Source organism: Grampus griseus, assembly GCF_964374135.1.
Source record: "Grampus griseus genome assembly, chromosome: 15".
NCBI classification, from domain to species: Eukaryota; Metazoa; Chordata; class Mammalia; order Artiodactyla; family Delphinidae; genus Grampus; species Grampus griseus.
The window spans coordinates 82,160,232-82,185,217 of NC_139009.1; the positions used below are offsets into that span (position 1 = coordinate 82,160,232).

A 24,986-nucleotide genomic window follows, 5' to 3' on the forward strand; every position below is an offset into this window, starting at 1 on the left:
GCTTCTGTACTCTTGGTGTCCAGCCAGACTATATTAAAAAGTCCTTGATCTCACCACGGCAACAGAAAGTGCATCGCCATCAGTTATGTTAAAGCCGTTGTGTGACAAATCTGCATACTGCATCGTGGAGGAAAACATCGAGGGCCACATTATAGATCTCAAGGTGACACGGGAAGCTATTTGGTCATGATTTTATCTTTAAGTAAGTGACCTTCAGGATAACTCAGGCTAGAATACTTGAAAAGCCCCTAGGAAACAGTGTAATATGCAATCTTATAAAATGGCTCTTATAACAATGCATTTGAATTCCTGAGTCCCTAGACACAGCATTGGTCCCCTTAATTTTCTTTTAATCACAGAATGTCAGCATTTTTCTTTAAGGAGTTAGCCCTCACTATGAATACGTCTATGTAACCAGCTCATTTGCAATTACGGCAAATCGAAGGCACCTGACTCCCATGTGCCCTAAGGAAATGATGGATGACGCAAGGGCCCCGTAGGCTCCGAGTTCTTTCTGGCTTACTTTCTATGGCCCGCGTTGTCCCTGTGCCCCAGCTGTATAACTCCAAGCCTCCGGCTTGTTTAGACAGTTCAGAAGAGATTCAACCCTGTCTTCACGATACAATCACTTTTACCCAGCAGGATAGCTTGGCCAAGCCTCCCTCTCAGGGCTCACCCTCTCCTCTGCAGCTGGAAACAGTAACAGGAACGTAGTTGCTCTACCTCTCCGAGCGCCACTCAGCTTCTGCTCACAATGGAAAAGGGCTGCTGCAGAGCCACATCCACCCTGATGGAAGTGGGGTCACGGATGCCTTTGGGAGTCTGATGAAAGCTGTAGGCGCTCTTCTCAGAGAAAAGAAAAGAAAGAAAAATGCACATAAGATAGGAGGGGGTTCCCTAACCTCCAGGTTACAAGGCTAAGAGAGGAAGAATGGGATTGGAGAGAGAGATGGGGGGAGAGCGGGACAAGCATGCAGAGAGAGAGATGGGGCAGGGGAGAGACAGAAAGAGAGAGATGGGGGTGGAGGAGAGGAGGGAGCAGAGGAGGGAGGGAGTCAGACCAAGTGACAGACAATGAAGAGAGTGCTGCAGAGAGAACTCTTTTTTTTTTAACATCTTTATTGGACTATAATTGCTTTACAATGGTGTGTTAGTTTCTGCTGTATAACAAAGTGAATCAGCTGTACATATACATACATCCCCATATCTCTTCCCTCTGCGTCTCCCTCCCTCCCACCCTCCCTATTGACTCTTTTCTTTTCTCTCCTCACCTGGGAATCAGGTGGTCTGGGTTCTGGTCCAGGTTCTCACTACCTAGCGACCTTGAGCAAGCTCTTAGAATAAGCCCCAGATTCTTCGATGTGTACAATGAGGGGCCTTAACTGGATAACCTCAAAGCACTTTACGCATATTAACTCATTTAACCCTGACAGCAATCCGTTGCGGTGGGTATAATTCTTTTTAAGAGTTCACGGTTGACAAAATAGTCCTTCATGGCCAGCAAGCAGCAGCACGGGCGGCAGAACTCAGACCACCTGGTCTGCAGCCACGCTCTCCAGCATCACTATGTGATTCCTGCCCTCCACCAACTCACGCACCAGGGGGAAGTGTTTCAGTACTATATATATATATATATATATATATATATGCTCAACATTTTGACAGTGAAACGAATATGGCTATAAAATATACATAAAGTGGACAGATTTTCTACAAAAGAAGGAAATTGGTTCTTACTATACACACTGGTTAGATACATTAATTTATTACGAAGGATTTGTATAGATATTGTCCAATATCATGTATCTTAGTTAATATTTAAAATGTCATCAAGATGTCTCACTTTCTTGAGGAAATAAAACGATTTTCAAAGGACAGTTTATAAATGCTCATGTTTGCACTGTCCGTAGTACACTTCTTTATGCAGACGTTTATTAGCACACTGCATATCAAGTACTTTATTGCCAAGAAATACAGCAACTAAGCACACAAAATCATCAGTGTCAGTCTAAAACCAATTTGGGGAAGGCATCGAAGATACAGGCCGCCTTATGTGTCCGCGGGTTCCACAGACACTCAGTCAACCAACCTGGGATCCGTGGACATGGAACTCACAGATATGGAGGCCGACCTACTACGCCATTTTATAGAAGGATTTGAGCGTCCGTGGATTTTGGCATCCTCAGGGGTTCTGGAACCAATCCCCCACGGATACCAAGGACAACTGTATTAACCATGACACTAATGATAACTGGAAAAAAATTATGCTTAGTCAAATACAATGAATTCAGGTTTGCAGAATTACTTGTAATGCAATCAAATACTTTCTTAAAACCTTACACATACAAAGTTAAAGTGACATCAGAATGTCTTGAGGATATCACAGCTCTTTGTCAAAGCAAATCCCCTTCAGCCCCTTGCTATCCCAGAGGCTCGCGTGACGTAAACATCTTTCTCACCACCTTATTTCACGCCACTCCCAGTCTCCACGTCCTCCCCTTATGGCTCCCCTATCCCAGAAGATTCCAGTCCACGCTTCCCAAACATGCAAGTCCTCCATCAGGCTCTTTGGCCTTTCACTGAGATTTCTATACCCTAAACTCCAAAACCACTCACAGCCTGACTGTTCCCATTCCCAAATCCATTAAGCAAACTGGCTACGCCAGAATCGCCCAAGACTATGGGTCTTTTGTACCCCAGTATAAATCTCTGGTCACCCACCCCAGAGACTCTTGAATCCCTACGTGATTCTGGGAGACAGCAGACTTGAGACTTGAGAACCCCTGGACTATGCCACAGATATTAACATTTTGTTACAGGTACAGTTTTCTCCGCTGTAAGAAGAGGGAACTGGGCTAGAGAGATGATCTCCAAGTCTCAAGTCGGACAGAGCTCACAGCCTGTGAGTCCAGCTTCTAGAGCTACGTCGTGGATACTGGTTTCTCTCCAACCAGACTCCATGCTTCTTCAGAGCAGAGGCCCCATTACCTCTTCTGAGTGTCTCATGCACAGTAGGAGCTTAATAAACACAACCATGAGCCACTATGACCGTGCCCTGCCGACTGAAGAGACTGACACTGCCGTGGCTGGGCTACTTGGCAAAGCTTGTGCAGATGCCGACCTACGAGTTACACCTTTTGCTCCCAAAGAGCCTCCTACAGAAGCTTCAAGATATCAGCACTCGATTCACTGCTGTCCTAAAACTGTGGAACTCTCTCTCTCAAACACTAGAATACTAAGAAAGCGTAAGTTCTGACTTTGTTTATTTGCTAAGGAAACCACAGAAAATCCTTACAGATACCATCTCTGCTTTGTGAGCATCATGAACCACATTGCTGTACTGTCAAAAGAATCCACATGTCTCAGAGAAAGTAATGGTGAGAAAAACAAGACCACAGTTCTTTTTACTGCAACGACAACAGGATAATGCAGGTCAAGTCCAGTAAACATATCGAATGGGCTTTGCATCTATTACACCAATCTCCTGCTATTGAAAGGGGACTTTTCTACCCGGCCTTTTGGAGTTTTCCAATGTCTGGCTATGGCTTCTTCTCAACAAGGAAAGTATCTTCACTGGAAAGCTAAGATTTATAGAAACAGAGAACCAACAATATTCCTCACATTCATACAGGCCTGATAGTTTTCTGGTCACTTTCACATGTTACGCCGTTTCAGCCTCTCACAACAGCCCTTGGGGCAGGCAAGGCGCACGTTATCTGCATTTTTATAAATGAGCAAATGAAACAGAGAGGTTACGAACTTTCTCCACGGTGGGAGATGCCCAGGATTCACACTCTGTCGCTGACTCCCTACATCAGGCGTCCCGCAGAGGAGGAAGATGCGTGATGTCTGGCCAGGTCAGTGGGGGGGTTGGTTCGTTTTCTCCACGTTATTTTGTTTGTTTTACTTTGAATCTGAAGGCACTGAAACAAGGTGGCAGAGCTTCCAGCTAGCCACAGGCCTCATCACATCCAGCTGTGTGACTGTTTCAGACAATTACTGGGTCTTCTTGGTCCTTAAAGGTATTTGAGTTCGTGAACCCTGTGCTAAATAATTATATTTATATAAATATAAGTAATTCTCTCTTAGCATCACATAATATCTTAAGAGCACATTCACATACCATGTTTCACTTGCTCATTTTCCTGTTTCCTGATTAGAAAACTAAGCTTAAACAAAAATTGAGTGATGATGTTCACAAGGTCAGGACCTAAAATTTGAACGTGTCATGTAAGAAATAACATTACGTGGGAATTTCTTAAGCAAGTTTCAAGGTAAAGTTCTTTAGATAACCATCACGTAAAAGTTTCTGAACTTGAGTACTCAGGTAGGCGTATTTTGAAATCTGATCATCACTTAAAGGACAGTCATCAACAGTATGAACAGAAAGGAAGCTTCCATATTTCCACTGGGAAGTCATGTACCTTCATTTTTCTCACCAGTATTCATGAGCTTCTAATAATAAAGAATAAACAGAAAATTTGTTTTTTTAAAAATCATTCAACAAAATACTAGCAAAATGAATCCAGCAATGTACAAAAGAATTATACACCATAACCAAGTGAGATATTCTGGGAATGCAAGGTTGGTTCAACATACAAAAACCAGCCAATGCAATAAATCACATTAACAGAATAAAGGACGAAATTCACAGGATCAGCTCAATAGATGCAGAAAAAGCCTCTGACAAAACCAAACACTCTTTCATGATACTAACACTCAGCAAACTAGCAATAGAAAGAAACTTCCTCAACCTGACAAAAGGCATCTATGAAAACCCACAGACAACATCATACTTAATAGCGTATGACTGAAAGCTTTCCCCTTAAGACTGGGAACAAGTCAAGGATATCCACTCTCACCACTGCTATTCAACATTGCACTGGGGCTTCCAACAGACCAATCAAGCAAGAAAAAGAAATAAAAGGCATCCAGATTGGAAAGGAAAAAGCAAAACTATCTCTATTTGCAGGTGAGCTGATCTTGCATATACAAACTCTGAAGGAACACACACACACACACACATGTACACACCGCTACACAACTATTAGCATGAATGAATACATTCAGCAAGGTTGCAGGAAAAATATCAACATACAAAAAAAAAATAAAGAAAAAATATCAGTGATCCATGTTTCCATCACTAAATAATTTTTAGCAACCAAAAAGGTTGCTCTTTTATTTTCATTAATCTCAGCCTGAGATGTAGACATATAAAATTCAGGATTTACTTTGGCTTTTTAAACGATCTATGATACTTAAGAGAAATGTTTCCTGGTATACACACACTTCTAGAAAATGTGAAGGGATAGATACTTTTGCTCATATAGCCAAGAAGGTTAAGTGATGAGAATTAGAAAAGATTTTGAAGCAACAAAAGATCATGTGCTAGGCCCGTTGAAGAGCACTAATGTGCTCAAGTTGTAATTCTCTTCTAATGGGTCTTCTTCAAAGTACTACATAGCAGTTGTCATCTGTTCAAAATATTGCATCTTGATGCTCATACAAAGTAATGACTACATTTCCACTTATTAAGTTTATATTTTCACTTTGGCCCAGTCTCCCAGAGATTTTAAATACTATTAAGCACTTCACAATATTGGTGTGGACTTTCTTTCTTTCTTCAATTTCATTAGAATTAACATAGAAGGGGTATCTTATTCTAATAATATTGAGCATGCTCCTTACATAACATAAACCAAACACACACAGAAAGGAAAACTGTCCTATGTTTCAGACAGTTCTTTTCTGAAGATTTGACCCTGCCTATTCTAAAATCTGTGAGGAATAAAGTGGGCTCGGGGTAAGACCAAGCTCTGAGAGGTCCTGCTAAGTTCCAGGAAATTCCTTTCACACCGTCTACCTTAGGACCTCAATAAACACACATTCATTAATTCACATCAATGGTTAATTATCGTTCCCTATGTATGTGTAGGTTCACTCATCTTCTTTTGTTGCTTAAATTTTTTTTAAACATCAAAACCAGGCTCAAGTTATACGTAAGGCTTCAGTTAAAGAAAACATTAATGAGACTTTTTTTTCTGTAAAGCAGATAGTTTATTGCCTGATTCCCTTCCAATGTATATGGATTTTGCCCCTCATTTACAATGTGCTTCTAATCAGTGATAAGCAAAGTCAAGTTATTAATTTAAGAATCAGGACATAATAACTGAATAATAGTACTCTTTTATACATGGCGAAGGCAAATTATTTACCGATGAAATGTTAAATAAACACATACTTTTAAAAACAATTGCTCTAATCTTGTAAGCCTATCACACAGAAGCTTTGGTCCTTTGGATGAAAACATTTCACCAAGGTTCTTCATCTGTCCCTTTTTTTGCAGTGAAAATTCAAGAGGTGATAAATTCCGGTAAAAATAAAATCACAGGCCAAAAGACAGAAATCTTCTATAATATATATTATAAAAGAATATGCGACCAGACAGCTCTGCAAGCTCTTTTTTTGAATCTTGTTATTTTTCTTTAACCTAAAAACACTGATTAAATGTATATATATATATATACACACACACACACACACACACGTTAAGTACACAGCAGACTGTATCATTGTTTTCCATTTTTCATTGCCCTCCCTTTAAGAGGATACGCATCCCTGCTGGTTGGCATGTGACTTGCAGTACTGCTTTGGAAAAGGATAGTTTCCCTCCCTACTAATATAAGTCTTGAGCTTATGACTTATTAAGCCAGTGAAATGGGAGCCATATGACGTATGCCACACCCAGCAAAAGCTCTTTTGCCCCCTCCACCAAGAGGACGGCATATTTCAAAATAGTGCACTCTGTCAGCCTGGGTCTGACAATGAAAAAGACACTAGAGCACAGCTGACCTTCAACTGCCACATAACATGGACAACTACACTTTGCAACTGTAAGCCACTGAGATCTGGGGGGTGTTTTGTTACTACAGCATCACCTGACAAAAGCTGGCTATTACAAACTGCAACCATAACGTTTAACCCACTTTGCCATTTTTACTTATCTGTAGGTAGATAAACCTAACAGATGTCATAAACAACCCCTAGGGGAGGCTGATTTCACATTTCAGTACGAAAGAAATATGTGATGACTCAGCTCCAGGTTTGCCAGAATCAAGCAATTTGATGCAAAGCTATCCTATGTTCTGTATCAGCAATTAATGCATAGATGAGAGAAGAAGGGAATCAAGAGAACAGAAAGCAGCCAAATCAGAAGTCTATAAAAACGATAACTACAGGACGTAGGGTCACTGTACCAAGACCACAAGGAGCTGTCATCCCACTGGAGAATCTGGGGTCATTCTTTGTCCAGAGACTGGGGAGCAAGCATATGGGTATGGACCAAAGTACAGATATGAGGTCAAGGTATAGTCATCCATCTGAAATAATATAATGACCTCAGTTTGGTTCTGATGGAAAAGAATGAATAGAAAGTTTGCCATTTGGGCTATCAAAACTCATTACTCCTAAGTCCACCTAAACTGAACAATAATATAATTGCTTCACCAATTTTGAAGTCCTGGTTTTAACTGTTTTCTATTTTAATTAAAATACACATAATAAATTTTAAAAATAGGTAATTCTTCACAGCTACAATGCACAGGGCTCATTATATTAGCCCTGTGGAGTCACAAGAAGGAATCCTTGCTCTCAAGAGAAGAAAGTATTAGAGACCATCTTCTATACCTGTGTTCTGCAGTCATTAAATAAACACAAGCCCACACCTTTGGGGAAAAAAAGATATCAGCTAAAAAAATTTTTTTAAAAGATACAAACTGAAACACTGACTCATAAATGCTTTTAAATATCTTTTCAGCCACAGAATGGATACAGTCATTGAATACAACTGCTAATCAAAAACATTAAGTAAGCATGAGAAGGGAAAAAAGAATTAATAAAGTTACTGCTTTTTGAGGACCTACTATGTGCTGGGCTATTTATGCATATTATCTCATTTAATCTGCATAGCAAGTCAGTGGCACAGGCATTATTACCTCCATTTTATACATGAAGAAGCTGAGGTTGGGAAACTGAGAGAGGTTAGGTTACTAGTCTGAGGTAGCACACGTAGTATATGGCAGTCAGGACCCATTGCATGCTGGCTCCAAACCCCCTGCGCTTCCCGGTATCAAATGGCATCGTTCTAGAATTTCGTCAGCCAGGCAGATTTTTCTCCTTAACATTTAAATTGTCTTATTCAAGGATTTTTAAAGAAGACATTTAAAGTTATTTTTGTCATCTGTTTCAACATGTCACAATTCCTTAAGCCAAGAATCTATTACTGTTACTTCACCCAAATATCTCGTGACACAAATTAAGCCTCTTTACTCCTTCCATGTCATCAAAGTAACACTTCTTATAGAAGCAGTCACATACCTAGAAGAGACAGTTTGTCTTTATGTAGAAACTAAGAAGAAACTGCAAGAAAATCTGCATGAAAAAGAATCACCTCGCAAACAGTTTCAGATTATTTTCATCTGGTAGTTTTACTAATTTGAGCGCTGCACCATCATTATTGTGATTAATAAAGTTACATTTAGGTGTTGGGGTCGATTGGACCAGCTGTGGTGAACAGTCACAACCATTTTCTTCATCCATAAAACTTGTCAAATTAGTGGTTTTATGAGTATACAAAATTTTTATACATTTGAAATACTGACAAAAAGAGCAGTACCTAAAATGACAGTGAATTGCAGACAATCCTTGCACAGGAAAGCCTGTTCGATTAGAATTCCACTAGTCTGAAATACACAATAACTTGGACCCAGTGTATTATTCATCCAGGATTAAAAAGCTGACAGTAAACATTGTACCCATTGCACCTGTTGGAGACCACACACACATATGTGCATATATGTATAAATCACAAATATTTTAAGATTGGAAAGGACCTCAGAACCCATGCCCTATAATTCTGTTACTGAGAGACACCAAGATACTTCTGATAGGATGGTGGCCACAGGGAAGGACTCTTGAGCCAGACCGCCTGCGCTAAAACCTCAGCTCTGCCGCACTGGCTGTGGGACTTAGGGCAAGGTACTCTATGCCTTTGTTTCCTTCTCTATAAAATGGGGAATAACAGAACCCGCCTCACAGGTTAGGAAGATTAAATGAGATGTGGTTCATGTAAAGGGCTCGCTACACTTTGTGATATGTAAGAAACACTAAGAAACTCTGAGGTCAGATGGGCTGAGTGCCCGTCTAAGGAGATCCTGCCATTAAATGTCAGAGCAACATCGTGGGGCACCTGACTCTGTCAGTCTTGTGTGTTTGAAAACGTTTTTAAAAATCCATTTTCAACAGTCCACAATGAGAAAAGTCCACTAATTTTTTCCTGACAATGTAGCCTCATCCAATTCCTTCTGAATCAAAATTACTTCTAAGAACACTCTAATTAAATTACAGGCAGAGAATCTGACACAGGTTTACGCTAACTTAGTCAGTTTTTCAAAAATACCTATGAAACACTTATAATTTACTGTTTTGAGTCTAATATTTGATACTATCCTCTTCTCAGTGGTTCCATTCTCTGAAACTCCCATTTCTCATAGGGATTTTTTAAGTCTCCGCTGCCCCCCACGTTTGGACATCTGGAACCACCTTGCGTTCTTCCTCTCCTCCCGGGCCGGCCGGCCCCTGCCCTTCTCTGAGACCTTCCTCCCTGCGCTCACCCCCTCCCTCCCTCCCCTCCGCAGTGAGAGAATTCAGTCTCTTTCACTCCCACTGCCCTCCTCAAGGAGAGTGCTCTAAAGCAGCTGACCACGGTGGGGAGTGGATGAGGAAGGACAGACTGGGAGTCTGGGGTCAGCAGATGCAAACCAGTACATACACAGTGGGGAAAAAAGGAGGTCTTACTGCATAGCCCAGACAACTATATTCAACATGCTGTAATAAACCAGAAGGAAAAAGTATATATATACATACATATACACACACACACACACACACACACACATCTATATGTATATATATATATATAAATACATATGTATTGATATAACTGAATCCCTTTGCTGTACAGCAGGAATTAACACAACACTGGAAATCAACTATACTTCAATAAAATAAAAAATAAAGCAGTCGACTGTGGACCCCTCTCTCCTGGCTCCCACCTCTCTGCACGGGCTGCCTTCCCTCCCACTGCCCCTGTGGGTCCTCAGCCCACGTGCTCCCTCCTCACTCTTACTGGATCATCTTGTCCGATCTCATGGCTGTCACTGTGTATGCTGACAACTCCCAAATCTTTATTTCTGTCCTCTCCTTCTTCCTAAAGGTCACTACCATACAGCAAACTTCCTGCAGGCAACTCGACCTGCACGGCCCACAGGCGTTCCAAATGGAACCCTGTAAAATCTAAACACTCCATCCTTCCCCAGTCAGCTCGCCCCTCCTCCTATACTCCCTACCTCATCACACAACCTCAACAGCCTGGAAGCATCTTTGGCCCCTCACCCTCCCTCATTCCCCCAACCAGTCAGCAAGTTTTCCGGTGTCATCTCCTACACCAGGGGTTCCCAAGCCCCGGCCGCAGACCCGTTAGGAATCTGGCCGCACAGCAGGAGGTGAGCAGCGGGCTAGCGAGCAAAACTGCATCTGTATTTACAGCCGCTCCCCATCGCTGGCGTTACCGCCTGAGCTCCGCCTCCTGTCAGCATTACGGTGAGTTGTATACTTATTTCATTATATGCTACAATGTAACAGTAATAGAAATAAAGTGCACAGTAAATGTAATGCGCTTGAATCATCCCGAAACCATCCCCCCCTCCCCGGTCCGTGAAAAAACTGTCTTCCATGAAACCGGTCCCTGGTGCCCAAAAGGTTGGGGTCCGCTGCCCTACACACTTCTCTAGTCATCCCCTTCCCTCCATCCTCCCTGCCTGACCTGATCCTCCAGACGTGGCCCATCACAGCCACCAGACTCACCCATGTCAAATGCCTTCCAGAAATAATAAAATGCAAGCGTGACCATTTTGTTCCCCTGTTCAAACGGCAGGCCGTCACCTCAGGGAAAGTGTCCAGGCTCCTCGGAATGCCACGCAAGGCCCTCCACACTCCAAACGCCTGTCCTGCTGCTGCCTACCTGGAATGCTTCAGACCCACAACCTGCCTCAATTTGTCGCTGCTACCATCGCGACATGCTATTTTGCACCTCTTTGCCCTTGCTTACATTGTTGCACCTGGCACACACCCTGCTCCCCGACTCCTAGCCTAACTCCTGCTCACCCTTGAAAACTCAGATCGAATGTCACGTTCCCCAGGAAATCTTCCCTAAAACTCCACAATGGACAGAGTATCCTTTTATGCACTCCGCAGGATTCCCTATTAGAGCAGGTAAAAAACCTACTGAGATTATTTGAAAGAATCTGTCTGAGGCTTACATACACAGACACCGAGGGCTAAAAATGTGGCATTTACTTCTGTGTCTGGCTTAATAAGTAGTTGCTCATCTCAACCCAGAAACCTATAAATCTAGAAAAGGAGGGTTATGAAGAGCAGCTGAAGGCATCCATACTGTGTCACATTATTGTATGTAATATTTCAGGACACTAAAATATTATTTTTGTCCTGCCGAGGGGTAACAGTAAAGAACTGAAATTAACTTACGTAACTAATTTTCTACCTAAATATTAGAAACGGAAATACCATACTCCCTCCCTTTTTCGGTGATAAATATTTAATTTCCATACTCAGAACTTGTTAACTCAGCCTTGGCGTTTTAATTCAAGTTGCAGCGGTTGGGGGGAGGGCCAGGTGGTAGGTAAAATTCACCGCTTTCCCAGAAGATACTTTTCTCAGGTATCACCGAGAATAAGTTTACATACTTGTTATTTATATATATTATATAAATTATTATAATATTAAATATATTATCTATAAGTAATTATTCTATATATATAAGTATAGATATACACGTATGCTTTTCTCAGGTATCAATGAGAATAATAAGTTTAATACTCTACTTATCGAAAAACAAACACACACTCTAAAGGAAAGTCACCCCAAAGATTTAGTTCTCAGAAGCCAAGCCATATTCTAGGGAAGGACCTATCTTTAGTGGAAAAAACACAAATGGGAGAGTCCACGTGGTCCCAGCTGAGCGGCCCCCTCCGGCACACGGACAGTTCTTCTGAGAAGGACTCAGCCCTGCAAGCAACACCTGTGCTGAGCTCCAAATATCACGAGCAGCAGATGATCGGGGCGCTCAGGAATAGCATGGGCCTTCCTGCCTCACCCCAACCTGAGCCCAAACAACGGGAGCCAGGTGAAGGCTTCAGCCTGGACTTACACAGCCAGCCTTCCAACTGGTATACCAGGGTAATACGGTAAAGGATTGGACCTTCCACCAAAGAGGGAAGGCTGCTGCATTCGGATGTTAGCTGAAGTAGTGTGCTCTCCCCATCAGCAGTACGCTGATGCTGCAGCCTGCCTCCTCAGGATGACAGGCAGCTTAACACAGTTCGTTCCGCGTGTCTCTAAAGCTAACCCTCTCATCCAGGGAATCCTCATTTCCACCACGGCTATGGACCAGGAGAGCGGCGAAACAGCACGTTTCAGAAAGTGGAGGGACCAACCCATTCCGGACCCAGAGCCTCTATTTCAGTGAACTGCAGAGTCCATGGCCAGTGGAGACACCTGCCCCTCAGCCTGGAAAGCCCTCAACCTCCAACAGCGCTTTCCTCCTCGGCAACTCTGAGAAATGACACCAAAGGGCTCCCTGCCATGGAGTATGGCTGGTATGAAAGGGAGCTACCTGGGCCATGTTGACAGCCTATCTCCTCAGTCAAGCCCCAATTCTCAATAACAAAGTTCAGAATTTAGCTGACGGCCAGCAGTTGCTCTTTTGTTCTGAAGGAACTCTTGGGTGTGCCTTCTTACTACCCAACAGAAAACCACTAACTCTGAGAGACCCCTTTGGGGGGAAGTTGTGCAAATCACCTGACTATTCCGTTATCTGTATCACTACTGAGGGTCAATAAACAGTGTTTTCTCCAGTGTGAGAGAAAATACATTAATTTGATGACACTGACACCAGTACAAACCAAAGCAATAACCAAACACATGCTTTCCTTACAATGGGTCTGATCTATCTCCATGCTTGAGGTCAAGAGTTTCCCTCTCACCTGTTCCCAGTCAGAAAGAAAAGTTACATGGAATGCAACATCGCCTATTTCACGAAATGGTTAAACACAATTAGTCAGATAACATAATGGATTATGAGGTAGAAGGCAATATCACAGCCACTAAAAGCACAAATGCAAAGTATTGCACCAAACAGGCTAAAAACCTATTGCGAACACTTCCTCTGTGGGTTCACATGTGCCCTGCGGCTGCAAGATTTAAAGGAGTCACTATCGTTCCTTAAGAGTCAGCTCTGTTTTCCCAATCTGAAATGGTCACAACTGTGTAAGCCCAACCTATCTTGCTCTTAGCAGCCACAGTCTTCCATGCCTATCTCAGAGAATGGAAATGTGTGTGCGCTCGAGCGCGTGCGCGCACACACCCCCCCTCATTAAGAAGATAAAGTAAATAAACTTCCCGCCAATCTCACAGCACAAAGTCAACCGCGCTGTATTTACTCACATAATCAGTCCCATCTGCACTTATTCTTCTAATGAAGTAGGAATGGAAATTAACCATGGAAACTGCAGCTAAGTCTGACCACCTGAGGGACTCGGGGCACTCCGTGGTGGGGAAGAGGGAGAGGTGGCCGGCAGTGCTGGGAGAGAAGGTCCCCATCGGAGGCTCTGAGCCCCCCATGGGTTCCACCAGGAGCTGAGCTGCAATTTCTTTTAGGACGCTGGGAAAGTTGCAATTTGCAGCTACGGCCACAGGGTAGTGCAGTAATTCTGCAAAATAGTTACCCCCCTCTCCTACCACTGCCACCTCCCTGCCCCACCCTACCCCCAGTTCCCTGCCAAAGAGAACGGGGACATTTGGTCTGAGTCCTGGGCACCTACAGGAGTGCTTGTGAGATTCCCGACAAATCCAGAGTGTTTCCAAGACTCTGAATCCAGTTACTCTCGGCACTGGCTCCTGAAGGAGGACTCGGTCTCTGAAGGGCTGACAAGAACTGTAAAGCTATAAAAAGTGATTAGCCTATTTATTACAAACTTTGTTTACTTAGGTTTTTATGTTTATTTCCCACTATATCCCCACTAGGATACAATTAACCACCCCCTCACTCATCAAAATTGTATTAGAAAGACTCACGAAAATAAAATAAATGCTGCATCGAAATGTAACCTCCTGGCACTGTGGAATTATCATGTTATTATACAAAGCCTCCTCAAAATAAAAAGAAGAAGATGAGGAATTTTTAAAGAGCTTCTTTTCAAAGGAATTTTTATCCTTTTAATTCTTGCTACTCAAGGTTTTGTCTATGGACCAGCAGTTATACCTGGGAGCTGGTTAAAAATGCAGAATCATAGCCCTACCCTGGACCTATTAAATCAGAATCTGTATCTTATCAAGATCCCTAAGTTACCTGGATGCACGTTAAAGTTTGAGAAACGCTGGCCTGAGTGCTAGGTAAGCATATGGACCTTTATTTTCAAAACTGTTTTCTAAGCCCTAAGTCTTTTCTTCCTCTCAAGATACATTTTAAAGAAAAACAAATATATTTTGACATTTGAAAACAAAACAGATTATTTCCCAGAATTGGTGATGATCCACTAGAGTAAAGCCTTTTTCTATCTAAACTGCCAGGTAACTAATTAACATTTCAATGAACATTGACGGAAAATTTGGTCTGTCACCTCATAACTCAGGTAAAAAATGCAGGTACGACAAGAAAAATTTAACTAAGACTAACAGACTCGTATTGCAGCACTCCAGAGGATTTTTGGAAACTAATTTCCTGTCATAAAAAGAAAAAGAAAATTATTTCAGCTCAAGTTAAGCACGTAACTCTAAACTGAGTTGCTATGATAGCGTGGTCTCCAAATTACAGTCACTGTTGTTTGCCTCGGCTAACAAGGAGCCTCCTGAGAAGAAATTAGGTGAAGAAGCCTAAGTACCCTCCCACGCCTTTCTCCACATGTGAGTGGAGAAATTGCAGAGGGGAAAATACACAAGTGAATACAATTAATGACTCTGGCTCTCTTTGATTCCTGCTCCCCTGTGATGGGGATGATCACAGACTCCTGAAGCTGGAAGGACTCAGGGATAACTTCTTGCTGCTGGCCCACTTACTCTGGAAAGCTCTTTCTACGAAGTCCCTGGCAGGGGGTCTACAGCCTCTACGGACAGGTCATTGTTACCCTCTGAGACAGCCTTGTCACACCACTGTTAGATAACCTCACACCCACTGACTTACTTATATCCTTGGGCAACCCAGCAAAACACCTGGAAACACTCGATCACATCCCCAGGTGTTAGTTTCCATAGACTAAACCCATTAAGTTTCTTGGATAGTGTGGTATCCTCTCATCCTGGTATAACTGTGTTATTTTGTTTCTGTTGAAGCTAAATTATGATTAGCCTGACATAATTTAATGAGACCCACAGAGCCAAATGAAGTCATTTGATGCAATGGGTGGTAATTCAATACATTCTTGGTGAAACATCAACGATTATGTAATGGTTAATATATCTACATTTGTTACTAGTACAACCATAAGTAAGGACACATTTGTCTTCTCGACTATGACGTACAACTAAGAAAAACTACCAGCCTCTACTCAAAAATGTCCCTGGGTCCCATTACCAGGAACAGAACTCAGCACCAGATGGATGACCCGACCCAACGTGACCTTTCTGCATTCTTCCTTGTTTATGATAAAGAGACGTTTTGAAGGAAGCAAAGGGTATAAAAACTGCATTTGGCATTCACAAAGCAACGGACACTTTTATTACTTAACATCACAACCTTATGAGGTAGGCCAGTATAAGTGTTGTTGTTTTATAAGTGATGAAGCCAAGACTGAGAATAGGAAATGAGAGAGATGGTGAGCTGCCCAGGGCCAAACAGAAAGGGAGACTGCAGCCAACTGAATTCAGAAACCTCAATTAAATTCCCAAACAAAAGAGAACAGGCAACACTGAAAATAAGTTTTATGGATTTCACTTTGAAACAAAACAAGGAAACGTTATGTTACCACTAAATGATATTTAAAATCGTCTTTTATGTCCTTGATTTTGCCCCCAAGGCTTTATTCCCAAAATAAAGAAAATTTAAACAGGCAAACTTATTCCAGGTTGAAAATTCCATTTACACAGGAAAAAAAAATCTTGCATTTCATTTTCAGAGATTTTTTTTCTTAATTTGACCGTTACTTTAACCAATATTATGCCAAAGGGCCTTGTTCAAGTTGCTAAATTTAAAGTGGCATAGATTAGACCCATTCTGGTTCACAGGGACATTCTCCCGAAATAGATTTTCAGCATTTTATAAGCCTCCTACATTTTCACAAAAGAGACTCTGGAACACAGGAAAGAATTATTTCCCCACACACAATACTCATGTTCATCGTCATCAAAAGGCACTTGGTTAAAACTCATCTGCACAGCCAGCGCGCATCCTCCCTGTTATATCCTGACACCGAGCTTGAGAGCTTGAGCCCTCAACCTCGATGACCTGAATTAACAAATCCCCCGCCAGCTTTTTCCAAAACACACCACCCACGGTACCACAAGTGGAGGCACGCCTCAGCTCCCGGCCCCCAGCACTTCACTGCTTCCCATCCACACCTCCTTACCTCCTCCACGATGGCCATCAGCCCCTTCACGGAGACAGCCCTCCCGCCCTGGCCCTGGAAGCCACTCTGCCGGAAACACTCTCATCCCTGCACCTGGGGAAGCCCTTTGCCACGCGGTGGGCGTGTTCTGGGGCTCTCGGCCAATGATGGCCACCGCAGCCAACCAGTCCACCACTTCGGGCCAATGAGAACGAGCGGGGCCAACGGGGCTAGACCTATGGGCTCCAGGACGCCGGGCGCTCAGGCCACGCCCAGTGAAGGTGATGGGCCCCAGGTGCGTCTCTCCTATGCTCCGTGTTCTGGCAAACTACTTTCACCCCTACGGGCTGATGGAAGGGATAGGGGTAGGCCTTCAAATGTTTGCTTTGTTGGGGATGGAGGGAAGGGCTAATGAGGGTCAAGAATAGGGATCCGGGCAGTTGTCTGACTCTACCCCGGGGAGCCTAAGGAGGCCTGGAAGAAGGCGACTGACTTGCAGAGAACCAGGTGGGTCAGCAGGCGCTACTGGAGACGAAGTTGTTAGTGTTTCCACCTGGCTCCCCTTCCCCCCACAGGAGTGCAGTACACCTTCCCCCTGAGTTAGTTAATAACTTCATCTTCACCCAACGAGCTCCACGCTTTATTTCCTCCTTATTTCTAGCCACGGCCTTCGCTCCACATGGACTTTCCTCCTTTTTATTTTCTCTTTCCGAAAGTCCACTTCTCCAAGAGGCGTTTCACAGGCCTCTCAGCCCTAAAGGTCTCTTCCCCTCCCAACAGGATGCGCCCTCCTCCCCCTCAAATGGGCAGCGTCAGCTTTGTACAGCAGATATGGATGTGGACGGCTTATTCTCCTACAAGTTACTCGCAAACGCTCTGTTTCCTATGCGTCGCTACAGTTTCTTTTTTCCCCTAAACTACAGGTTTCAATCCATGGATGGGGAATTTAAAAAAAAATAGAATAGAAAATATCAAAGTACACCTCCCATAATATGGATAAGTGTTATTTCATGACACTCCTTTCAGTTATGAGTCTGTGTGCACACAAATGATGTGGTGGGTTGCAATGTTAAACATACTTGTTACTGTGAGTCATAGTATAAGACGTTTGAAAGCTACCGCTCTCTGGTACCTAACCTAGAGGGATGCCTAACGCTCTATGAATGCTTACTGAATTGAACAAATTGGTGAGTATGATACAATCCACTTATTACAACTTCACAGTTTCCACTTTGAAAGAATATAAAGTATAATGTCTCCTGGAACAAAAGTAAATGGATGCTGGGCTATGTGAAGCTATGGGGCGATGGGGCGGGGGAGTAGTAGAGAGGGATCTGAATATTTACTATTTTATTTCAACAGACTTTCTCCCCAGTAACTAACATGTGTCTGTATTTAAGGGAGATTAAAAACAATTTTGACCAAGTTCACCGTGGAAAGCTTTTCTCATTCACTGAAACCACCTCATGATTACAAAGTTCTGCATCTTTAAAATATTTGGTATAGGTAATTCCACCATGATTCATAAAAGGATCTTTCAGAGACACCATGAAAGCCTTTGTTCCAGTTCTTTCTTTGCCCAAAGATGCCGCTATGTCCTCTCAATACCCCACCCCCACCGTCTGTAAAAATCCCATTCATCTTCCAAGGCTTAGTTCAAAGGCCACCTTTTCCACGGAAGCCTTTTTTTTTTTAAACTCCATTTTTCCTCTTTCCCTCCTCCACCACCCACCCCAGTCCCAAATATGGTCCTTTTCACTTCTGAATCACCAGTGCTGAAACGTTTTTATACTTGTGTACTTGTCTTATCCCCACTAGACAATAACACGCACAACCCATGGTTTACTCTTCTCTGTATCCACTGTGGCAACCAGCATGAGGTCTTGTATTTAAGAGATGATCAATAAAATTTGTTAAGTGAATAAATGAAAGCAACTGTTACCCTGTTCAAAGGGATGGTCATTATTTTAAAGGCCCTGAGGAAGGGCGCACATGCCCAGCAGCTGATCAAAAGCTGGTGGAGAACAGAAAGAGCAGCCAAGGGGATGGAGGAGGAGTTTGAGAAGGGGTCCTGCTCCTCTGGTCACCCGCCCACGTAAACTTACTGAATCCCCCGCTCTTCAGGGATTCGGCTCTACTGAATGAAACTAGGGAGCCGGGTATAGAATGAATGCCTCCACCTTGTTCCAAATTCTTCATTCGTACTTCAAACCAGAAATGGGAAGTGGAATTAGAGGTGGGAATTAGGGCAACCCTTCTCAATTTTAAGGCGTGGCTGAAAAGAAAAGTTGAAACAGCCATCTGGATAATTCCGGCTCAAAATCTCCCCCTCCACCTTGAAAAATAAGTATGGGAGTTTCTGGAGGGCAAGGAAGGAGGGGTAAGGGTGTGCAAGGAAGCAGAGGAGATCAAATTCAATACTACTGAGCTTTTTCTCTTCGTGTTGTCTATACAGTCATTTGGGGACACTTCCAGTGACCACTAGACTAAGCTAGCTCAGATTCAAAGCCACAGTCACAACTAACAAACTGCAATTTGTTTTTTTGGAAAACGATGCCCACCAATGAGAAAAAATTGTTTGTTAAAATACCATTTTCCTTTGCCATTCATCTGTACCTCCCCCCCCCACAAAGAAAAGTGTTCTTCTAAAAGCGATTAAAGAAAGAAGTTTTTACTAGTCTCTATTTTAAATTTATATACATTTTAGAAGTTAATTCAAGTAGGGCAGCAGATGTAATTTCCTAAATCATGGTATTGTTTCCAAATCTTTAATTTTAAATTAATATAATTAAGGGCTCTGACCTTCTCTTTCTTTTATATTTTAGCAGAACTTTAATTTCCAGTCCATCAAGGTTTTGTTTTGTAATTAATTTCAGAGCTGCGCTCATAAACTGGGAATACATCTGCAATACTATAGAAAATACGCTGGATTTGAAGTCAGAAAACTGAGTTTTGAAATTAATGCCAGGTTCGAATATGGCTTCTCCACTTCTAGATGTGTGACCTTGGGCAGGTCACCTGATCTTCCCCGCACTCAATTTCCCAATCTGTAAAATGGGAATAACAATAGTTATTGCTTGTTTCCTAAGGTTGCTGTGAAGATTAAATGAACTAAGACATGTAATGTACTAGAACAGAGTTAAAACATTCTAAAGTACATGCCTTGTACTTAGAACAGAGTCTGGCTAAGTATTTGGTAAATGTTAGTTTAAAAATTCCGCTGTCATTTGTTTTATGGTCTCAGTAAAGTCATTTTGCAGTTCAAAGCCTCCATTTCCTTGTCTGTAAAATGGGACTACTACCACTTACCACTTTTGGGATTGTTATAAGATTCAAATAAGAAAACAATGGATATGAAAATGTTTGACCCACAGAAAGCACTCAAATGTTAGTTATTTGGGGTCACCTATAAGCTTAAAACCAAGCCATAATCTTAAAAACTTATAAAGTCAACCATAAAATTGAGTTAGAAAATACCATCCAAAAACTTCATCCATGACTGAGAAAATGTCCGGGTTAGAAATGCATACTCAAAGAGTTCGGTTTATCTTTAACTGAGGAGACATATATAAGCTCTTAGAAGATGTAAATCCTACATCTGCAAACTAGAAACACTCCGTCAGTCAAGCCAAACTGTCCTATTATATTGTAAGCAAGAAATCCTGCACAGTTTCATAAGCCAAAGACAAACTGATGGATTGATCAAAATCTGACTGCATGTACAGTAGCTTCTTAAAAATGCTTTTTTTAATTTTTTTTTAAATAACAAAAGTACTGTAGCTAATGTAAATTTCAAGTCAATTCAACAGGCGTTTATTATGTAACTGTGCTCCAGGTAACCCAGCTGGGAACTAAAGATGCAGAGGGAAAGACAGCTCAGGCCTGTGCTGGGAAAGCCACAGATTACGGCTGATAATTTCAAAATATCACTCATAAAAGTCATGAGCTTCAGTTTTGAGTCAGCAAGCAGACAAGCAGCCTAAAAACCTGCCGAAACAAAAAGTTCTTCCTTTTGACTGAAAATGTGACTTTTAAAAGCAAAAGTCAATTTTAAAGCACAGTTTCTACCTGCAAACCTACTGAATTTGTGCCAGAAACCAACATTTCTAAGTGTAAACCTGTAAAGTAATAGGTATCTGTAAATGAGAGGCTGAAATAACCCCAGCAGCAACAACACAGTAATTAGCGACTCTTATAGAGTAATAACATGTTTCATATTCTTTCTACACTGGCTCTTTGAAGTTTCCAGTGTAATGTATAAAAGTTTTATTACATTAGGGCCCATCCTTGTGTATTTTATAGGCACCAGCATTATGCAGAGCAAGCTGTACTTACTCATCCTGGGATCTTTTCATAAGAAACTGCTCGATAATGCACTAGCTTTGTGTCCAGTTTAGTTAGTTACACCTGGCTTTAGACAGAGCAGTCACTGGAAGCCTGCAGCATGGAAAATATACACATTTCCACATATTGTATACGATCTGTAAATCAAAAGGCAGTTTAGCTTTAAAACTGCACACTGCATATTCATGTGCACAACACTTGCAGTTTTAGACACATGTGAACTCTTTACTGAATTAAAGAAAAACGGGGGGGGGGGAGGAAAAAAACCAAACCTCAGCTCTACAATAAGCGATTACCAGGGGAAGAACAGAATGCAGTTAATATGCTTGTTCCACAGATGTTCATTCTCGTAAATATTAAACATAACACAAGTTCATCCAGGAATATGCAGGCGGTAATTTTACCACCTGAATAGGGCTGGTTGGAAACATTTAGGAGATTGGGGCGGGGGGGGGGGGGGACGGGGGGCGGGGGGTGGATAAGAGGGATGTGGAAACAGCCAATGGGATTTTTAACACACCCGCAACTAGAATTAAACTGCTTCCAGCGGCGCTTTACCTACAGTAGCTCCTCAATATGAGAACCCCGAGCCACAGAACCCCGAGGGCTCTTCCACAGCCTCCCGCTCCCCAGGCTGCGAGCTTTGAGCGCGGAATAAAGGGATACACGGGGCGTCGGTGAGCTGGAGCGGGGACAGGAGGAGTGTAACTGTGGCCAGGCGGGGTGTGAAGAAAGGGCTCAAAGGGATTGCGAACCTCGAGGAAATGAGTCTCCCAGGGCCAGGGCCTCAGAATTCCCGCACGGAAAAGCACTCGCCCCCTGCCCTCGGGTTCACTTTCCATCTCGGGTGTTGAGAGACAGAAAGGATGCGGCCGCCAAGACCCGGTGCAGACAGGCAGGAGGCTGGAGCATCCTCTAAGGGCACTACGCAGCGGCCACAACTCCAGAGGGTCGCTGGTGTGAACCGGGGGCCCTCGGAGAAGAGGGGGGGCGCGAATGGAGGGAAGGGAGGTGAGAGGGGCCGGGGGGCCGAGGGGTGGATCCCCCGGCATTAGTGACACGTTCTAGAAATCGGTTCCTTTTCTCTTCACGATTGCGCTCTGCCCCCGGCTCCCCAGATCACCGGCCCCCGGGCTGGGGCGGGCAGCACCGGGGGGAGGGGACGGGAAAGGGAGGCGAGAAGACAGGCGGGCGGCCCGGCCACCCCTCGGGGGAGGCGGGAAGGAGCCGGCGCGGCGGCCGCCCCCGACCCACCCCGCCCCCACGGCGGCCGGTCGCCCGAGCCCCCCGCCCAGGTGAGAGCGCGCGGGCCGCCGCGGTCGCCCCCCGCCGCTCGCTCGCTCGCTCGCTCGCTGGCTCGCGCCCGCCCGGCCGGCACGGGGACTCACCACAGCGACTCGAGGTCCCATTCCTGGAGCAGGGCTAAGTCGAAGCTGTCCATGGTGGGAGGTGTCAGCGCCGCCGCCGCCGCCGTCGTCGCCGCCGCCGCTGAGGCTCGGGCCGCCCGCGCGCTGCAACGAAAGGCGCCGCTCAAGGTGCATCCCGGCCGCTCCGGCGCGGCCGCCGCCCGCCCGCCCGCTGCCCGCTCCCGGCTCGGGGCTCCCGGCTCCCCCCTCCCCGCCTCTGGGCCGGCCGGGCTGCTGGCGGCGGCCGGCGCACTCACCCGCTCGCCGACTCGCGCAGGCACACTCAGCAGAGAGCGGCGAGATCGCCGCCGCCGCCGCCGCCGCCGCCTCGCCCCCCCACTCCCCGCGCCCGCCCCTCCTCCCGCCCTCGCGGCGGGCCGGCCCGCTGCAGCCGCCGCCGCCGCCGCCGCCGCCGCCGCCGCGCCGCTCCGCGCCCGCCCGCCTTTCTCCTCGGGGAGGCGCGTGTGCGCGGGCGAGGCCGAGACGCGCGCGCGCCGTGAGCCCCGCGCCGCGCCCGCCCCGCGCGCCCCTGCGCTCACCGCGCCGCTCCCCGGGTCCCGGCCGCTCGCAGGCCTTGCCGCCCAGCCCGCCGCGACCCCCGTGTCCCCCCTCCGCCGACCCTGGCCTCCCGGGGGCGCCCAGCGCGGTCCGGCGAGCGGAGGCGAGGGTCGGGCGGCGGCCCAGAGGGCCGGGATGCGGAGCTCGCCCGTCCTGCCGCATCTTCTGCCCCGGCCCCGCCCGGCCTCTCCCGGGTGTACGCACTTCTTGGGGGCCCCGGGCTGCCCCCTGAGCGGCCGGGTGCCCCCGCGGGCCGGGTGATGAGGCGGCTGCTGACCTGGGTGGGTGCTAGGAGATGCCCCTGCCGCCCGCGGCGCGGAGAGAGTTGGCGATGCAGCCTGCAGCAGCACCGTAAACAAACCGTTTAAAATATCTGGAGCCAGTAAGTTAAGTGAAATCAAGGGGATCAGGGACGAAACCTCTTCTGACGGGACCTCCAGTTTGGCCTGCAGTGGGGGTCCCCCCCCCGTCCTTCAGCTGGCCGGACCCTGGACACCCACCTCCTTTCTGTTTCTTTCAGGGAAGGGTGACAGGCCTCTGGGGGTAGAATGCAAACTTCCAGCCCTATCTGGAAGTCTAGAGAGCGGCGTATTGTCTGCTAGAAGGATGAAAGAGTGTCACTGTGGCTCCTAAAAATTAAGTTCTTATTATGACTACTTCCTTGAGTTTAAAGATCATTTTCCCCTCCCTTGCTTGTGTAAGTGCTGAGCCAAAACCCAGAACCCCTCTTTTGTCCCTGACTCTCTTCTTCTCTTGGCCACAGCTCTGGGAGCGCGGCTCAGGATACCAAGGACTTCCTGGAGAGAGCAGTACAGGGCAGTGTAATATCCCATCCCTTGCACCCAACCCCAAGTCCCTGCCATAGGGAGGCCTTTCTGGTGCTCTCCCCTTTGTTCATTCTAGGCAGGAAGAACCACTGCCTGGGGCTGCCAGAAATCTAGACCCTTGGGTAGAAGTCACAGGATCCCTCCATCTGGGGCAAGCTTACGAGTTACACTCCTCACCTCCCTGACCTCTGAATGAGGATTAACAAACTAAGTCTGGAGCACATGTAGGAGAAGAAAAGACCAACAAGAATTCTTTCCTATTTGGGGTTGGCTTACAAAACAGTACCCCCCTTTCTTCCCCCAGCTCTGAAGCAGTCCTTCCCTTATTAGCATCCATAACTAATGTGCAAAAGATAAAACAGTAAATTAAGGCAGAGTTTGACGGAAGGGAATTTGCCTCAACACCGTTTAAGGGAAAGGAGTTGTTATTTTACAAGCTGGCAACTCCCAACCCCTAAAAACTTCCCTCATTAGTTGAAGGTAGTAACAAGGCTACAGAAGAACAAAGGGAATGTTGATACAGGAGAAGGCACAGGTGTGAAGGACTGTCTTCCCAAATCCCAGTCTATGGTGTATTTGGAGAGACTGCAGGGGTGGGGAGGAAATCTGTCTTCTTAACGTCTCCTTAGCATAAGCCTTGTTGTAAATTTTTGCTCCGGCAAAAGTGAGACGGCTGAGGCATCCAGACAGTGTTCCCAGGAGCAAAGGATGGGGGGCGGAGGGTGAAGGAGAGCTAGAGGAACAACCCCTCTCTGGAAGAACTGCAAGTTCCACTTTCCCAACAAGACATGCATCCTATCCCTGTGCTCAGGGCTGCCGGCCGGGAAGCCTCTCCAGAAAGGAGACCTCCCACCCCTCACAGGGATCTGGCTTTCCTTCCCTTTCCACCACATCTGTTTATACAACGCAGGAAGGCTGAAGAACAAACAGAACCATGTTTACTGGGACTCCCATCCTGGGCCTAAGCTCAGGATACAGCTTTGCCCTCACCGTGGAGGCTGAGGATAAACAGATCATCCTGGAAAAGGAAAGGGAGAAAGCTACACAGCTGGCAGAGTGGATGGCTCATAAGAGGCCTCACCCCCGAAGCCACATAGGAACCGGTAGATTTCTATTTGAATATAAACACGGTGCCTCTTGTTAATGCATGAGTGTACTCGAGCCTAAAGCAACTT

The 24,986-nt window shown here is 45.1% G+C and overlaps 1 protein-coding gene across 2 annotated transcripts in view; it reads right to left on the minus strand.

The window, feature by feature from the left end:
- AFF3 (ALF transcription elongation factor 3) overlaps positions 1–22,529 on the minus strand; it is a 558,275-nt gene extending 535,746 nt beyond the window's left edge. Inside the window, exon 1 of one of the 2 annotated variants that reach the window (XM_082672922.1) lies at positions 22,409–22,529. In XM_082672922.1, the coding sequence (XP_082529048.1) occupies positions 22,409–22,461 (53 nt within the window). In that variant the 5' untranslated portion in view covers positions 22,462–22,529. The remainder of the gene's footprint in view (positions 1–22,408) is intronic. The other variant, XM_082672923.1, reaches the window with a different exon arrangement.
- Between the last annotated feature and the right edge of the window lie 2,457 nt (positions 22,530–24,986).